The sequence below is a fragment of the Rosa rugosa genome, chromosome 2 (assembly GCF_958449725.1).
Source record: "Rosa rugosa chromosome 2, drRosRugo1.1, whole genome shotgun sequence".
Lineage (NCBI taxonomy): Eukaryota > Viridiplantae > Streptophyta > Magnoliopsida > Rosales > Rosaceae > Rosa > Rosa rugosa.
Genome location: NC_084821.1, coordinates 27,254,352 through 27,270,855, shown reverse-complemented (window position 1 = coordinate 27,270,855; position 16,504 = coordinate 27,254,352). Strand labels below are relative to the sequence as shown.

At 41.0% G+C, this 16,504-nt stretch overlaps 1 protein-coding gene across 1 annotated transcript; it reads right to left on the bottom strand.

Moving 5' to 3' along the window:
* Positions 1 to 13,899: 13,899 nt before the first annotated feature.
* LOC133730604 (phospholipase A1-Igamma3, chloroplastic) lies at positions 13,900 to 15,950 on the bottom strand. The gene is made up of 2 exons (XM_062158163.1): positions 15,933 to 15,950; positions 13,900 to 15,488 (listed from the first exon to the last, which is right to left on the bottom strand). The coding sequence occupies exons 1-2, from the start codon at positions 15,948 to 15,950 to the stop codon at positions 14,007 to 14,009; spliced, it is 1,500 nt and encodes a 499-aa protein (XP_062014147.1). The 3' UTR covers positions 13,900 to 14,006.
* Between the last annotated feature and the right edge of the window lie 554 nt (positions 15,951 to 16,504).

Below are 16,504 nucleotides of genomic sequence, written 5' to 3'. Positions count from 1 at the left end.
TATGAAACCTACTCCCTTTATCACATTAATCAATCATTCAGGTTTTAGGTCACCATGATCATGAGTAGATTATTTATGCAAATTGTCAACAAAATTTGAAATCATTAAGACATTCATAATCTTGATATACCATTATCAACATGAATGGTTCAAGTAGGATATATGAATGAATGGTTTATGTTGGACAAATTTGATTCACCTATTCAGTACTTTAACAATTTCTAATTTGGCTTAAAATTTGCAGAAAGAATTTACTCATGGAGACCTAAAAATTGAATGGTCAATTTGGTGGAATTTGATAAATAAAAAATTAGTCGCACAAGCGATATTTTACAATGGCAAAAAAAAAAAAAAAAAATCTTTAACAAAAAAGGCCATGTATATAGACTACTATTTTCATATATAAATTTCCCTTTACAAAAAGAAAAGAAAAGGATTTAAGATGAAAAAAGAAGGGTGCGGCTATTGCCACCCTACGAACTACTTTGTTCATCCTATAAGTGTGTAATTTATTAAAAGACTAAAATATCCTATAGTAAAATTACAATAAAAATAATATCTTATTAAAAAATTACAATATGTTTCTCAATCAACGAAGAAATATCCCAAAACACAGCATAAAATCTTTGATGCAAGATTGCTGATCATATATACATCAATTTTCATTGTGGATTCTTTGCTGAAGCTCAAGCACTGTTTATCAATAACTAGCATGTGCCCACACTCTGTGTGTGGATGTTTTTTTTTGGTAAGGAAATGGGTACGTAGTTTCTTAACCAAAACAATTTTCTACAACAATAACTACTATGTTCAAGGAAATCCCGATTATGTGTCTGGCCCAAACTCTAGGTTACTTGACCTAGTGGTAATAGGATTTAATTAGAAGGATCTAGAATCCTAATCAATGTAGAATTACTTTCCTTGTATGATTGAGATTCTATGCATTGTAATCCTCTATATAAAGAGTCCCCTATTATCAATGAGAACACACAGCAAATTCCTCTCAATTTCAGTTTCTCTACAATACGTTATCAGCACGAAGCCCTAACCCTGAAAACCCTAATTTCGTAACCTTCAAAATCCTGAAACCACCGCCCCACATATCGAAGCCCGATTCCTAAGGAGCCCAGAACCGGCGGCGGAACCACCGGAACCGGCCGGAAACCCCCTGAACCGGCCGTCGGAAAAATCGGACCGGCCCCTGCCTTGTGCCTGCCCCTGCGAGCCCTGCCGAGCAGCTGCCGAGATCTGCCGAGACCTGCCGAGCCCTGTGCCAGCATCTGCCGAGAGCTGCCGAGACATCTGCCGAGACCTGCCGAGACACTAGGCCTGGGACTTAGAACCGGAAAACCGGCGGATCCGCACCGAACCGCACCGAAAAACCCGGTTCGGTTTGGTTTTACAACCTATGTGTTGCCAAGATTTTCAGTTCGGTTCTTGGTGATGCCTTATCGGTTCGGTTCCGGTCCTTGTATTTAAAACTCACTTGGAACCGAAATACAGATGTCATAGTATAAGTGGATAATAGGGCCGAGCTTATTCTAGTAAAATACACCTCTTCTCATGTGATCACACCAACTTAAGGACTATGCGATCAGCAATTCTCCATCTCATATCCAATTATCCATTTGACTTTCGATCAAAACCTAACATCTCCTCTCTCAAACTCTCTCAGTCTCTCAAACCCCATCGATCTGCAATCGATCAAAACTCCATGAAGCCCCAGACGAACTCTCTCAGTCTCTCAAACCCCATCGATCTGCAATCGATCAAAACCCCATGAAGCCCCAGACGAACTCTCTCAGTCTCTCAAACCCAAATTATCGATCAAAACCCCATGAAGCCCCATCGATCTGCAATCGATCAAAACCCAAATTAAAGCTCCAGACGAGGGTCTCGCTTCTCTCAAAGTCTTGAACCCAGAAACTGGTAAGCTCGTTGTACTCTCCATCTCTCATCGATCTGCAATTTCATTTTTTCAATTATAACAGGATGATTATCATCAACTCCTCTTCATTTGAACCTAGTTCCGGTGATTTCTTCCCGTTTCCGACTCACAAATCTCCAGAGTCCAGTGAAATTGCGGTATGGTTTAATTTGTATGGAGGCTTTGAGCTTATTTGTGGTATGGTTTAATTTGTATGGAGCATTTGATCTTATTTGTGGTATGGTTTAATTTGTATGCAGGCCGACATGGATTCAACAGTGGCTGTTGTAAATGTTGGAAGTGGAAGTGGAAGTGGAAGTGGAACTGGAAGTGAAGAATCAGGCGGGTCTCCGAAGAATGCAAAGGAAGTGCCTATTCCTAAATCAAAGAAGACAAAGTCTGCTCACTCTGCTGCAATGAAGAGGAAGAGGAAAAGTAGAGCTGTTGTGACAAGAGAGAGGTCCCAGGTCTGGCAGCATTTCACCAAGGAGGATCATCCTATCATCGAAACCGTTGATGGAAAGGAAACTGTTGTCGGGAATACGAAGAGGGCACAGTGTAAGTATTGCCCTACTCATCTTGCATGTCATTCTACTAACAATGGTACTAGCAGCCTTAGAAAGCACATTGAGCAAGTTTGCACTGGATACCCGGGTAGAACAGATTTAAGTAAGGGTCAGACTCATCTGAACTTCGATGGGTCTGATGATGTTGTTTTAAAATGGAGTCAAGATAACTGTGTCATAGCTGCAACTGAAATGATTGTAATTGATGAACTCCCATTTAGTGCCATTGAAAGACCGGGATTTAGAAGGTTTTGTAAGGTAGCAGTCCCTAACTTCGACATTCCCTGTAGGAAAACCATAGTGAAAACCTTCTTAGGGATGTATGATGCAAAGAAGGCAGAGCTGAAGAAGGAGCTAAACAACCATTGTGTGTGTTTGACAACCGATACTTGGACATCGGTTCAAAACATAAACTACATGGTTATTACAGCTCATTTCATAGATAATGGATGGAGAATGCACAAGAGGGTGCTTAACTTCTGTCTAATTCCAAACCATCAGGGAAATACCATAGGTAAGATACTTAAGTGTTCTTTGCTGCAGTGGGGAATCAAGAGGGTTTTAACCATTAGCGTAGATAATGCCTCAGCCAACAAGGTGGCGATTGATTACATTAGGAAGAAATTGTGCAATCTTGATCAGCAACAAGTATTGGGAGGGCAGTTTCTACATGTGAGGTGCTTGGCTCACATTGTGAACCTGATCGTTAAGTCGGGTTTGCATATTTTGGACAAGTCTATTGCTAGCATTAGGAACGCAGTTCGCTATGTTAGAAGCTCACCATCTAGGCTTGATGCTTTTAAGGTTTGTGTCGAGAATGAAAATCTGGACAGCAATAAAGTTTGTGTTTTAGATGTTCCAACAAGGTGGAATTCCACCTACATCATGTTGGATACTGCATTGCAGCTGAAACGGGGGTTTGATAGGATGGCTGAAGAGGAGGATTCGAAGTGGAGAACTTACTTTGATGAGAATGAGGAAGAATATGAGGAGGATGAAGAGATTTTTGTTGAAGCAAGGCAGCGAAACTCAACGAAAAGGATAGGGCCACCTAATGAAGCAGATTGGGACAAGGCTGGTGTTTTTGTAAAGTTTTTGAAGGTTTTCTTCGATGTAACAGTGAGGGTGAGTGCAACAAACCACCCTACTGCACCCAAAGCCTTCCATCACATGGTCACAATTGAATCAGAAATTGAGGAGTTGTGTATGCAGCCATATTCATCGGATGGCAGTAAGTCTGAAAAGGTTCTGTTTCAGATAGCAATGAAAATGAGGAGCAAGTACAAGAAGTACTTTGGATCCTTAGATGACTGTAACCAGCTGCTGCTGGTTGCTCTAGTCTTGGATCCAAGGTATAAGCTATTAAACTTCCAAAGAGTTTGCCAAAAAATGCTGATGTTCGATGATGAAACAGTGAAGAAAAAAGCCGGAGAAGTGAAGGACTTGGTGACCAGATTAACAGATTTGTATGCTTCTACATTTGGTACTCAAAGTAGCCAAAAAGGCAGCAGAGTGGCGGAACAAGTTACTGGCAGCAGCAGCAGCAGCAGCTATCGTTCCAAAAATGTGAGTGGGAAGATGGCTGAACTTCTTGAGGATTGGGATAGGGAGTTAGAAGAAGGTGATGCAATTGTTGTAGGCCATGAAGTAGATAGATATATACTTGACCCCATTGAAAAGCCTGCTAAAGGGATTGATTTCGAGATATTGACTTGGTGGAAGCTTAATGGAAGCAAGTATCCCAATTTGCAATTAGTTGCTAAGGATGTTTTAGCAATTCAAGTCTCCACCGTGGCATCCGAATCATGCTTCAGCACTGGCAAGAGAGTGATTGATCCACATCGGAGTTCATTAACTCCTAGATCTGTGGAGGCCTTAATTTGCCTCCAAAATTGGCTAAAGTCTGATAGCATTCAAGGCCTGGAATACACTCCTACACCTGAGGAAATGGTGTGGCTTGAAGCTGTTGAGAAAGGTAAAATATTTGTATAAATGTTAAACTATGATGTTTAAGGTTGTTATGTGTTCATTTTTTTACAACCATTGGTCCATTGTGCTTACTGCCTCTTTTGTGTTTGTTACTTTTGTAAATGCAGAACAAGAGAAAGAAGAAAAAGAAAAAAAGAGAGAAGCGTGATGCAGAAAAGGCAGCAAAGGCAACAAAGGCAGTAAAGGCCCCAAAGGCTCCAAAGGCCCCAAAGCTGCACAAGAAGTCTGATGCAGCAAAAGCAGCCAAAAAATGAACGGACTGTAAGTGTATATTCATGTTGTTAATAGCATTAATTAATATTACTAGAGTGTTGTGCTATGTATGCCAAAGAATGCAGTTTATGCTATATATGCCAAAGAATGCAGTTTTCAATTGCTAGAGTGTTCTGAAAGTGAAATGTGTGTGTGTATGAAACTATGAATTATGATTGTAATTGATGAAGTGTGAATGCATTGCAAAAGAAGGAATTGAAACTATGAGTGCATTGCAGTTTTCAGTTGTGTTATATGCCAAATAATGCTTTGCAGATTTCAGTTGTGTGTATGAATGCAGGTTTCTGTCAAGATTTTGGTTGTAGAAGTAGTCAATGTTATAGTTTTGAGTAAGAATGCATATAGAGTTGAAGATTTTTCTGTTAATCACTTAATCTCAGTACACTGAAGCTAAGAATGCGTTGCAAGTAGTTTTTAATATGTTGGAGAAGCTAAGCTTGCTGATGATATTGCTTATGTTCAAACTATAGTTTCTGTTGATGTTAGTTTCTGTTCAAAGAAAGTCATTCATAATGATATTGCTTGTCCTCTTGATTTCAGGCCTATGGAAATATTGAAGTTAGAGTGTTGGACATATGCTTGCTGCCTTGGAGATTTGCTTGCTTCCTTGCTGCCCAGCTGCATTCCTACTTCAAGATTCAAATCATCAATTGAACTTAATGTCTTTTCTATGTTATTTGTTAAGTTTGAACTTTGATATTTGGAATGTTTGTAACTTAACTTAAAACTGCACAAATTTGTATTTCTGATATGTCTTTGAACTTTGAAAACTATTAAAGTTTTTATGCAGCTACTAATTTGTGTTACATGAAACGGTTCCAGGTACATACAACAGGTTCTTAAGGAACCGAAAAAAGGCAGGAACCGAACCGTTTTGAGTCGGTTCGGTTCCAAAACGGTTCCTATAATTTTGTTACCATAACCGAACCGATTATAAGAGTTCGTTCTTTCTTTCGGTTCCACAACTTTTTAACCAGAACCGACCCGATCCCAGGCCTACGAGACACCTGCCGAGACCTGTGCCTGCCCCTGTCGACATCTGCCGAAAGCTCCGCATAGCCCCCGCCGACACCTGCCGACACCTGCCGAGCACCTGTCGAGCACCTGCCGAGCACCTGCCGACACCTGCCGAGCACCTGCCGAGCAACTGCCTGCCAGCCCTGCACAGCAACAGCCTCCACACACCTCCTGCACAACCCCTGCAGCAACCCTGCCTAGCTCCGGCCACCAGTTTCCGGCCACTTTTCCGGCCACCTCCAGCAACCTTTTTCCGGCCACCTCCGTCAACTTTTCCTGTCAAGATTTCCGGCTATTTTTCAAGGTAAACTTTTCTAAAAGTTCCCTTTTTTGAAGTTTTTCAATTTCTTCTTCTTTTTCTCGGGGACTTCCAACATCCCTTCTTCTACCCCCCTTTCTTCTTCATAGGGGAGACCAAAAAGCCGAACTGTGGGGGTTCGTGCTCACTCCAAGCTTGGAGCTTGTTGAGATCTCCAAACTTAGAGTTTGTAGAGAATCTATGATCGACCACTTACATCATTGTTTCGATCTAATCCAATCCCTCTTGGAATCGAATTTCTTGGAAGCGACTACGCTCGGAAATTCCTAATTTCTTGGAAGCGACTACGCTCAGAAATTTTATATGTTTTCGTGGTAGCTTTTTCCGCTCCGAAACTAACCCTAATTTCTTGTTCTCTTTCAGGATGAGTAACCTGAACAAATTGGACTTTGCTCCATTGGGAACAACTGGCTCTGGATATCACAGGTGGGTTCGTGATGTCCGCCAGCATCTCAAGGCCAATGGAATCCTGGATACGATTCTCAAGCCTAGCCAGGACGTGCTAACTATTGAGCAAGCTCAAGCTTTGGAAGCAAATAGAGCAGCCTTCGAGGCAAATAAGGCGAAAGCCATCATCCTAATGACTCGTCATATGGATGATTCGCTCCAGTACGAGTGTATGAATGAAGAAGACCCCAGAAAGCTGTGGGCCTCACTCGAAGAAAGATTTGGCAACGTCCGTGACTCCCTGCTTCCTGACCTAGAAGTGAGATGGCATAGCCTCCGCTTCTGTGATTTCAAGTCAGTTCTTGACTACAACTCGGAAGCACTTCGCATTAAATCCTTAATGGAATTCTGTGGTAAAGAGATCACAAATGCGATGTTGATTGAGAAGACTCTCTCTACCTTCCCCGTTTCTGCATTGATGGTTGCTAAGAACTATCGAATTGATGTTACTGCAGGACGGATCACAAGGTTTCATGAGCTCATTGGAGCTATGAATGTCACTGAAAAGTATGACAACATCCTTGTGAAGAACTATAATTCGAGATCCGTGGGAACAGAGCATATTCCGGAATCCAATTATAGTTGCGCCCCTAAGAGGAGGCACCAAGAGCGAAACCCTAACCTTAGGGATACCTCTGGACGTTCTGGTCCATATAATCGCTCTACTTGGGAAGGTAACCGCCAATATAGGCGAACACGGAACCGAAGAGGTGAACGTGGAAAGAGAGAGGGAGGCAACGCCTCTGGCCATGTTGGTGGCGCCACCAACACTAAGAGCCATCTAAATGACGCTTTTAAAGCGCCTCAATCAATGGAGTTTGAGCAAAGAGATGTATGTTCTCAATGTGGAGTGTCTGATCATTGGGCACACATTTGTAGAGCTCGTGAAGAAACTGTCACCGCCTACAAAACATATTGTGAAGCAAGAGAAGCTCACTATGTTGAACAAGAAGATCAAGAAGATGATCTAGAGTGAAGGGTTGAAGACTACGAATCTGGCTGGGATCAATAGATCGCCAATTCTGTTTAAGTCTTTATTTTCCAAGAGATGTAGGCAATTGCCATATTATTTTTTTAGTAGATGCCTATGGTTTAGTCTTTCTTCAAAGTAGGCGTACTCAATGTAAATGTGATGTCTAGGAAGGTTTTGAGATAAGTGGTAATTAAGCGAGCTTTGCTCCACCGACATCTCCCTACTCACCTGGTCACATTTGCGTTGGAATTACCGAAAGAAGTTAGACGACTACCATTGTTTTGCATTAGCTAAGCATTTGGATTAGATTCTCCTAATGGTTAAGAGACAATGATGTACTCCGTTGGCTTATGAATAAAATTTTGAGTTCTTTTCATTATGACTCCATTTTGATTCATGAGCATGTTACTTTGTGACTACGATGGCTGGGCCATCAGTATTAATTCAAGGACATGGAATAGCCCAAGTTCTCTTTGCCAAATGGCACCTTGATTAATGTCACAGAAACTCTTTACGCTCCTAGGGCAACTCGCACCTATGGATAGCCAACGGATTCCATGCGACAACGCATGTAGAGAACAGAAATGAGTTCCTTTGCAATGCCTCTAATGATTGCGAACGATGGCGCATCTTAGAGAAGTTTATGTGTCTCTCTAGTGGACTCTATGTCACTATTCGAGCTATTAAATCCAATAAAGTTATGAGAGAAGATCTCTTGGATTTAGACACATATTGGCTTTGTCTCGACAGGATAAGTCACCCTGGTCATGATATGGTGATCCGTCTAATAAAGACTTCACATGGACACCCTCGAGCGAAATGAAGCAAGAATCAAAAATTGATTCCTGGACTTAGCAAGACCGCAACAATTGCAGCATCTGGCGCTGCAGCTGTCTTGGGGCGCCATATGGTCGCCCAAGTCCCTTGTGACAACGCCATATATGGCGCTACCCATGGCCATGACGCCATGGATGTCAATCCCCATGGTTATAACGCCATGGATGCCACTTCCCATGGTCATGACACCATGATGGGTGATGTAGTCACAAACTTTGCTTCAATGTGCGTTTCAAACGCTCAGGCCCAACCAAAACTCTCCTTGGTTGCTTCTAAGGCCTCTCACTCATTTTACAAAGCCACTTCCTTAGGAAAATTAGGACTCAGACCGTCCTATGCAAAGGATATGAAAATACTCATTATGTTCTTACATAGAATCCGTAGGGATTTTGTGGACTGATTCCACCAACTTGCGGACGTTTAAATATATCATGATGTTGGTTGATATGCCCACACGCTGGTCCCGTGTGGTGCCATTGTCCACCTGTAATGCTGCTTATGCTACACTCCTAGCACATCTCATACAACAACGGGCTCACTCCCCGGATTATCCTATTCCGTCAATTGGACTTGACGATCCTAGAGAGTTTACATCGAAGACTTTCGATGGTTATTGCATTGGGACTAATGTTAGACATTATATTCCCATGAACACACCCAAATGGTCTCGCCGAAACGACTACGATGGTAGTCCGGACATTGGTAATGCGCACCAATTTTCTTATATCCGCCTGGGGTGACGCAATATCGCATGCAGCCATGCTAATTCGTCTACGACCTACCGCCACTCAATGTCTCTCTGCGTTACAGCTAGTGACTGGGTACAAGTATTTTGTACTTACGCACATTTGAGTGAGCCATTTATGTGCCAATTGCGCTGCCACAGCTCACTATGATAGGTCCTTATAGACGAATGAGCAACTCAGTTGGATTTGAGACTCCAACAATCGTCCGCCACTTAATGCCCTTGCATGGCTATCTCCTTACCGCTAGATTTGCGGATGTCACTTTGATGAGACAGTCTTCCCGTCGTTAGGGGGAGATAAGAACACAGATGTTCAGCAGGAACGACATGAATTGTCGTGGCCTGTCCCCACTATGTCTCATCTCGATCCCCACTAAAGTGACGAGATCACACAAATATGCTGCAAACATGCCTGCAATGATGGACGTCCCTACGAGAGGACGTAGCGCCACCCTACACAGAGGTAGACATGGCGCCAACGCCATAGAGAGTGGCACTCTGGTGTTACAGGCCATGGCCCCAACTAGGATGCATGGGAGGCCAGTGGATTCGAAGGATACTTTGGCACATTCCAATCCTTTGATCATCGACACTCATAATCCGTCTCATGAGAATCTTCCGGGTTATGGTTATCGTTGGGGGACGCCTCAACGTTAGAACCCTATTCCTGAGAATATAGAGCTCTATGAAACTTACACTAGTGTACATGAGACGTGGGATAAAAACTCCATCATAATTGATGATGTAGTCACGCATTTCGTTGCGCATGAGTTTGTTGAGTCCGATGATATCGAACCACGCTCCGTTGATGAATGAATGCCAACGTAGAGAGATTTGGCCTAAATGGAAAGATGCGATCCAGGTTAAGTTGGATTCTCTAACGAAGAGGAAGGTTTTTGAGCTAGTGATGTCAACACCTCCTAACATAAAACCTGTTGACTAATGGGTCTTCGTTAGAAAGCGTGATGAGAAAAAGATATGGCAATCTCGCCTTATGGCGCAAGGCTTCTCACAAAACGCCCTGGAATCGACTACGATGAGACATATTCTCTCGTAATGGATGTCGTTGCACTCTACTACCTTGTCAGTTTGGTAGTTTCCGAATAACTGAACATGCAGCTTACAAATGTGGTCACTACGTATCTCTATGGGGATCTAGATACGGAATATACATGAAGGTTCATGGTGAACTTCATTTACCCAAGTCAAGTGGCTCTAGACCACGGAGCGCGTTTACAAAGAGGTTGAAACGCTCACTAAAGTGACTACTTGATTGGGAAGGGATATGCCCACGCGTTTCCATAACAAGTTTCGGATTCTATCGCGGTTCATGCTGGACATGATCTTCATTAGAAGCCCTTAAAGAGTTAAGGGAAACCGCTGAACATTAGAAATCCGAGTTTGAGATGAAGGATTTTGGGAGAACACGATTATGTCTCGGTTTGGAACTTGAGCATCGTGTTGATAGATGCTCAGGCATTTTGACAAGGTCAAACCTTCAAGCACCCCCATGATCGTCCGTAGTTTTGATCCTGAAAAGGATCCTCTTCGTCGAAAGGATGATGACGAAGATGCGCTAGGGGCAGAAATGCCCTAGTTAAGTACAATATGCGCATTATTGTACTTAGCTCCATGCACAAGACCGGACATCTCATATATTGTGAACTTGTTAGCTAGATATAGCTCTGCGCCAACGCGACGCCATTGGATTGGTGTAAAAGATATCTTTCGATACTTGAGATGTACGATTGATATGGGCTTGTTCTATCCCTACAGAGAGATGATGGATTCGGACCCATCACACACCAGGAACGCCGCCAACACCGGCATGCGTCCCCTCTCCCCATCCCAAAACGAAGTTAGCGTTTTGGAAGGTTTTGCCGATGCTGGGTACCTCTCTGACCCACACAAAGGTCATTCCCAAATTGGTTAAGTGTTCACCATGGGTAAAGACTGCGATATCTGGGAGGTCTACATAATAGACCCTAGTCGCTATATCTTCGAACAATGCAGAGACTATTGCTCTTCACGAAGAGATTCGTGAATGTATATGGATTGGATCCATAATTACGCATGTTCGAACAATTGTGGTTTGAAGTCTACCATAGATGAGCCTACGAGCATTTAGGATAATGCAGCTTGTTTTGAACAAATGAAGCAAGGCTACATCAAAGCGACAACACCAAGCTTAATCAGCAACAACAGACTCTCCTCAAGATCAAAATGAACTAGGTTCGATTTGAGGATAGTGTGGCAGACTTGCTCACTAAGTCATTGCCTAAATTCCACTTTCGAGAAACATGTTGGTAGCATCGTTTACGGAAGTTATCCGAACTCCTATGACCGTAGTCATCAGGGGGAGATGTAGACATCAGGGGGAGATGTCTACATGTATGGTCTCGAAACGTGAAGGGTGTGTTGTGCTCTTTTTCACCTTCGACCGAAGTTATTTTTGTCCCACTGGGTTTTTGTTACTCGGCAAGGTTTTTAATGAGGCAACGAGAGAAACACCACGTTTGGACGACACAAGGGGGAGTGTTCAAGGAAATCCCGATTATGTGTCTGACCCAAACTCTAGGTTACTTGACCTAGTGGTAATAGGATTTAATTAGAAGGATCTAGAATCCTAATCAATGTAGAATTACTTTCCTTGTATGATTGAGATTCTATGCATTGTAATCCTCTATATAAAGAGGCCCCTATTATATATCAATGAGAACACACAGCAAATTCCTCTCAATTTCAGTTTCTCTACAATATTTATTTTATTTTAAGGAATTTAATTTATTTTTATTTTTTAAATTGATATTATTATCATTGTTGGTTATTTCAGTTTCTAAAGTTTTTTAATATTAGAGGGTTATATTCATCAAAATTTTCAGTTTTGGAGAGCAGCTCTCTTTTCTTAATAATAGTATAGATACCAACAAAAAATCAAGCTCTTTTTCCTTGGCAAGTCTTTTAATTTTCTCACATGCAGTGATGCAAAGATGATTCAAATACAAAAAGAAAAAAAAAATTTCAAATACAAGCATGCAAGATGATTCACCAATTACCATCATGATCCTCCAAGCTATTATAAACTTCCGAATCCCTCTTATGCCTCTGTGAAACTATTGCCTCTGTCGAAAAAATATATGTAGGGTGAACAAAATAGTAAAAATGATATTTTAGGTATTCCAAATGGGTGAGCAAATAAATTTGAAATTAAAAAATAATGTGTAGAATGAAAAGAGAACATAGGGTATATAAAGTAATTTGTAGGGTGGTAATAACCGCACTAAAAAAGAAAAGATGACATGCAAGTCCACTGTTATTTGATTTAGTGACATGGTAAATTCAACTCAGATAAAAAAGAAGAAGAAGCGGGTGTGCAATAGAAGTACCCGCTCTTTTATGTGACAGAGGCGCGCCGATGTGTTTGCTGGTTCATGAAAACAAGAGTGATGCTTCCAAACCTGCAATAAGCATCATGATTTCCCTCTTCTCAGTAATTGGGTCCATCCTATCTCAAACCAACTTATAAATTGGGTCCTTGATCCTCTCTCAGCATTTCGTTGCATGAAGCAACATTTCACAATTCGATACATCAAATTGGTTGGACACCGTAAGTTTTTCCTCGAATGCTTTCAATCACACCTTCTCCTCCTGTAGCTATCTCACCTTCGTTAATTTTCTTTTTTTAAGGAATCTAACTTGGTCGCTGGATTGATTCTTTAAGTTTAAGAACATTGGGTACTGATAGTTAGTTCATTGGATTTCTCCATTGGCCGCACCAAAATTGATTGCAGATTGTAAGTTTTTCCTTCTCTAGGTGGCTACATATTTTCAATTTCTTTTTCTTCATCAAATGTGTATGTAACTATGTATGCTATAGTTCAGAATCTTCATTATTTCTGATTGTATTGGTTTGTTATCTGTTTCTACACTTGGGTTTAATCTGTTTCATTCTACATTTTAGTTTCTTTGTAATTTAAATGATGAGGATCATTTTATTGAGTTGAGGATCATTTTGCGTCTTCAGTGGACCAGTTGATCACTAACTATACCTTTGAACCTGCTATATCAGTTGCAGCACACAACACAGACAACTAGCTAATAACATAGATGTAAATGCCATAGTTGAATACTACTCTTCTAGAAAATAGCCTGATTGCTTCCAAGCACAAGTTATTGTTAACATATATATAGAATCTGTGAAACTTTGTTGTTTGAGTCAGTTTCTTTCATTTCTCACCCGATATGGTTCTCAAAGTTTGAATGTAAAGAGCAATATTTTGCGGTACTCGAACCACACAAAGATGGCTGAAATGCTTGTAGTTTATATCTGTGGTTACAACTGATTGTCTTAAAGAGATAAAGATAAGAATACAATTGAAGATAATATATATAAGATAACTACACAGTACGTATAACATGTTTTTCTCTTCACTTTTTGTGAAGCTAATTTACCTCCACACTTTAATCTGAAATTAGAAAGTTCCTACTACTATTTTTTTTCTTTTCTTTTCTCCCTATCCTGTAATTGTTTTGGCAGCCTTACTGCAACAGCATACTGCTGACAATGATGTAAACATTGAGGCATACAAGTTTCGAAGGTTGCAAACTAATCAAGAAACTGTCAGAGCAAAAATATATGAATGCTTACAAGATTCACTTCAAAATATTTGATGCTGGTACGTCTGAATTATTTTCAAATATTTGATTCTAGTACTTCATAATATATATATATATATATATATATATATATATGCTTATTCTATATTTCTGTACACACAAAAAAGGATCAATTTCTTATTTCTGCACATAACTCCATAGGTATGCCCTCCTCACATCATTAGTCAACATAATGTAGAGAAAAAGAAAATGATCAACTAATAAGCGCAAGAAAAGTATTAGTTTTCAAGTCGTAATCAACGCATTTCAAGTTGAGAGCCAGGTGATTTATTGAGCAGTTGCTCAAGGTGGTGAAACATATCAGGTGGGTGAGCTTCAACTTTGGGCCTCTCTGGCAGAACCCACCTCCCATCCCTATTCCTCACCATACCCTTGTTCTCATCTTGCTGCCAGTGTGGCGGCACGCCATATTGGCTCTTCAAAAAATCACAGCTCTTGTTCACTAGTGCAATATCCCTCTTGGTAACCAAGCAGAACTTTTTGCCCTTCCCATGGTACCCATCGACCAAATGCAAATGAGCTTCAAGATTGTGTGCACACCCAAAATCATTAGTGGGCTTGAGAAATGGGCTTTGGGTGTGATCCAGTGCAAGCTCCACTCCAACATGAGCATAACTCCAAGGAAATGAAATAGTGTCTTCTATGTACTTTTGATACCTAAACTTCTCATTTGCAATGATACCAGGCACTGTAGGTACCTTAGCATGCACATTGATGACTCTCAGCACCTTAACTCCAAGCTCATCACATCTTTCCTTGAACTTAAGATTTCCCACTCTAGGACCCGAAAATGAGTACACGGTGATTGGAATTTTAGTCTCCACCCTACCATCATCACGTATAACATCTAGTCCCATTTCTGCAATATCATAGGCACTCAAAATAGCCAAAGCAGCCCCGAGACTATGACCTGTGATTGTAATACTAATCTCTTCTCCTTCGTAGCGTTCACGGAGCCTCTTGATCTCTGCTAGAACTTGTTCACGAGCAGAAAATGAGCAGTATTTGCACGTATCTTCTTTCTTGGTGTATAATTCATGGAACCCAGATTCGATCTTCACTGAGGGATCACTGCAAAAATAAGCTGGCCGGAGAATGTCTTTGAGGTCGTAAATCCATTCAAGGTATGTGACTGTTCCTCTCCATGCAATCACTATGTCTCTTCGACCAAGTCTTTTGATTTCATCCACGTCTGTGGCTACGGCCACGTAGCCCATCCAGTTTGCATGGGTGCTCCACACGCTACTGACCTTCGACTTTTGGAAGAAATTGGGGAGATTGATGTTGGAAGTTGCATATAGATATCGGCTGATTTGGTAGCCTCGATCTGCCATGTCCAGGTTTTCGAAGAAATGAGCACCTTGGTATTTACACGTGCCACAGTACTTGGAGTGAGGGTCGAAGTCAAAGGAATCGTACGAGGCTTGGGCGAATTCACCATATCGGATGATTTCTTGTCGAAGATGGGGATTGAGTGTTGGGTCTAGAAGGCCTTCCCAGTTATTAAGGCCTTGCATTTCCTTCCACATTTCGGATAGCGGCCTTTGTTCCTGATCGTGGGAGACTAGGGTTTCAGGTTGGATATTTTCATCCCACTCATGATGTATGCTTGGGGCGCTTGAGAGTGATGATGATGATGATGATGATGATGATGAGCATTTGGTAGTGGTTTTTAGATTTGATGAATAGGGTATGTTTGGAAATATCAGGTTTATGCACTACCAGAAAAAAGGTCTTTTACGGCCCACAATGTGCGCCGTAAATGACATTTTACGGCCCACAAATGCAGGCCGTAAATGGACATGCCGTAAAAGACAACTATCATTTACGGCACACATTATGTGCGCTGTAAATGAGTCTCAGCGTGCGTCGTAAATGAGCTAAAAGTGGGCCGTAAAAGAGAGGTGCATTTACGGCACACTTACTATGCACGCCGTAAATGAGTTATAATATGCGTCGTAAATGAGTTAAATGTATGCCGTAAATGAGAGTTACATTTACTGCACACATATCATGCACGCCGTAAATGATGTTTGAAAAAATTAAAAAAAAAATAAAAATAAAAAATTCACAATTTATTTATTATTTCTTGATTCTATATTTTTGTTAGTAAAATAAACTTCATTTATATAATCATTGTACATCATATAAAATTTGCTTACAAGTAAAGGAGAATCCATTTCCTACACTACTTTACATTCATTTCTTTCACCTACTCTACAAGATTGTAACTCATTGTCACAAGACTCACAGCCCTATATGAACTGAACTAAACCCATAATAACTTCCTTGTGCCTCACCAAGTTGTCCTAAAAGCAAGGGTTCAGTCCATAGTACTAAATAACCCATAACAACTTCTTGTGCCTCACCAAGTTGCAGTCCTAAAAATAAAAACCTAACTGGAAGTAGCAACTAATATGATTTTACCTTCCAGACAAGTATATTGACATCGTGTTGCTGTCACCATAGAGGTCTGGACTGACCTGTTGTTATGCACCAACAAGTATCAAGATCAATAATTCAATTTTCAAAAAGAAAAAACAAGAATTCAACTTATCAGAGAATAAGATATATAATAAAACTGGACTTTGTTGCACTGAATTTAGGTGGTGATGGCTAGTGAACTGCGATCTTCTGGTTCTAGTCTGAATCAATGAAAATATGATTTTCAAATCATTTCTGTCAAAGTATTCGTCATTCAGCTTCAATCTTAGGTGTGGCCAACATAATACTT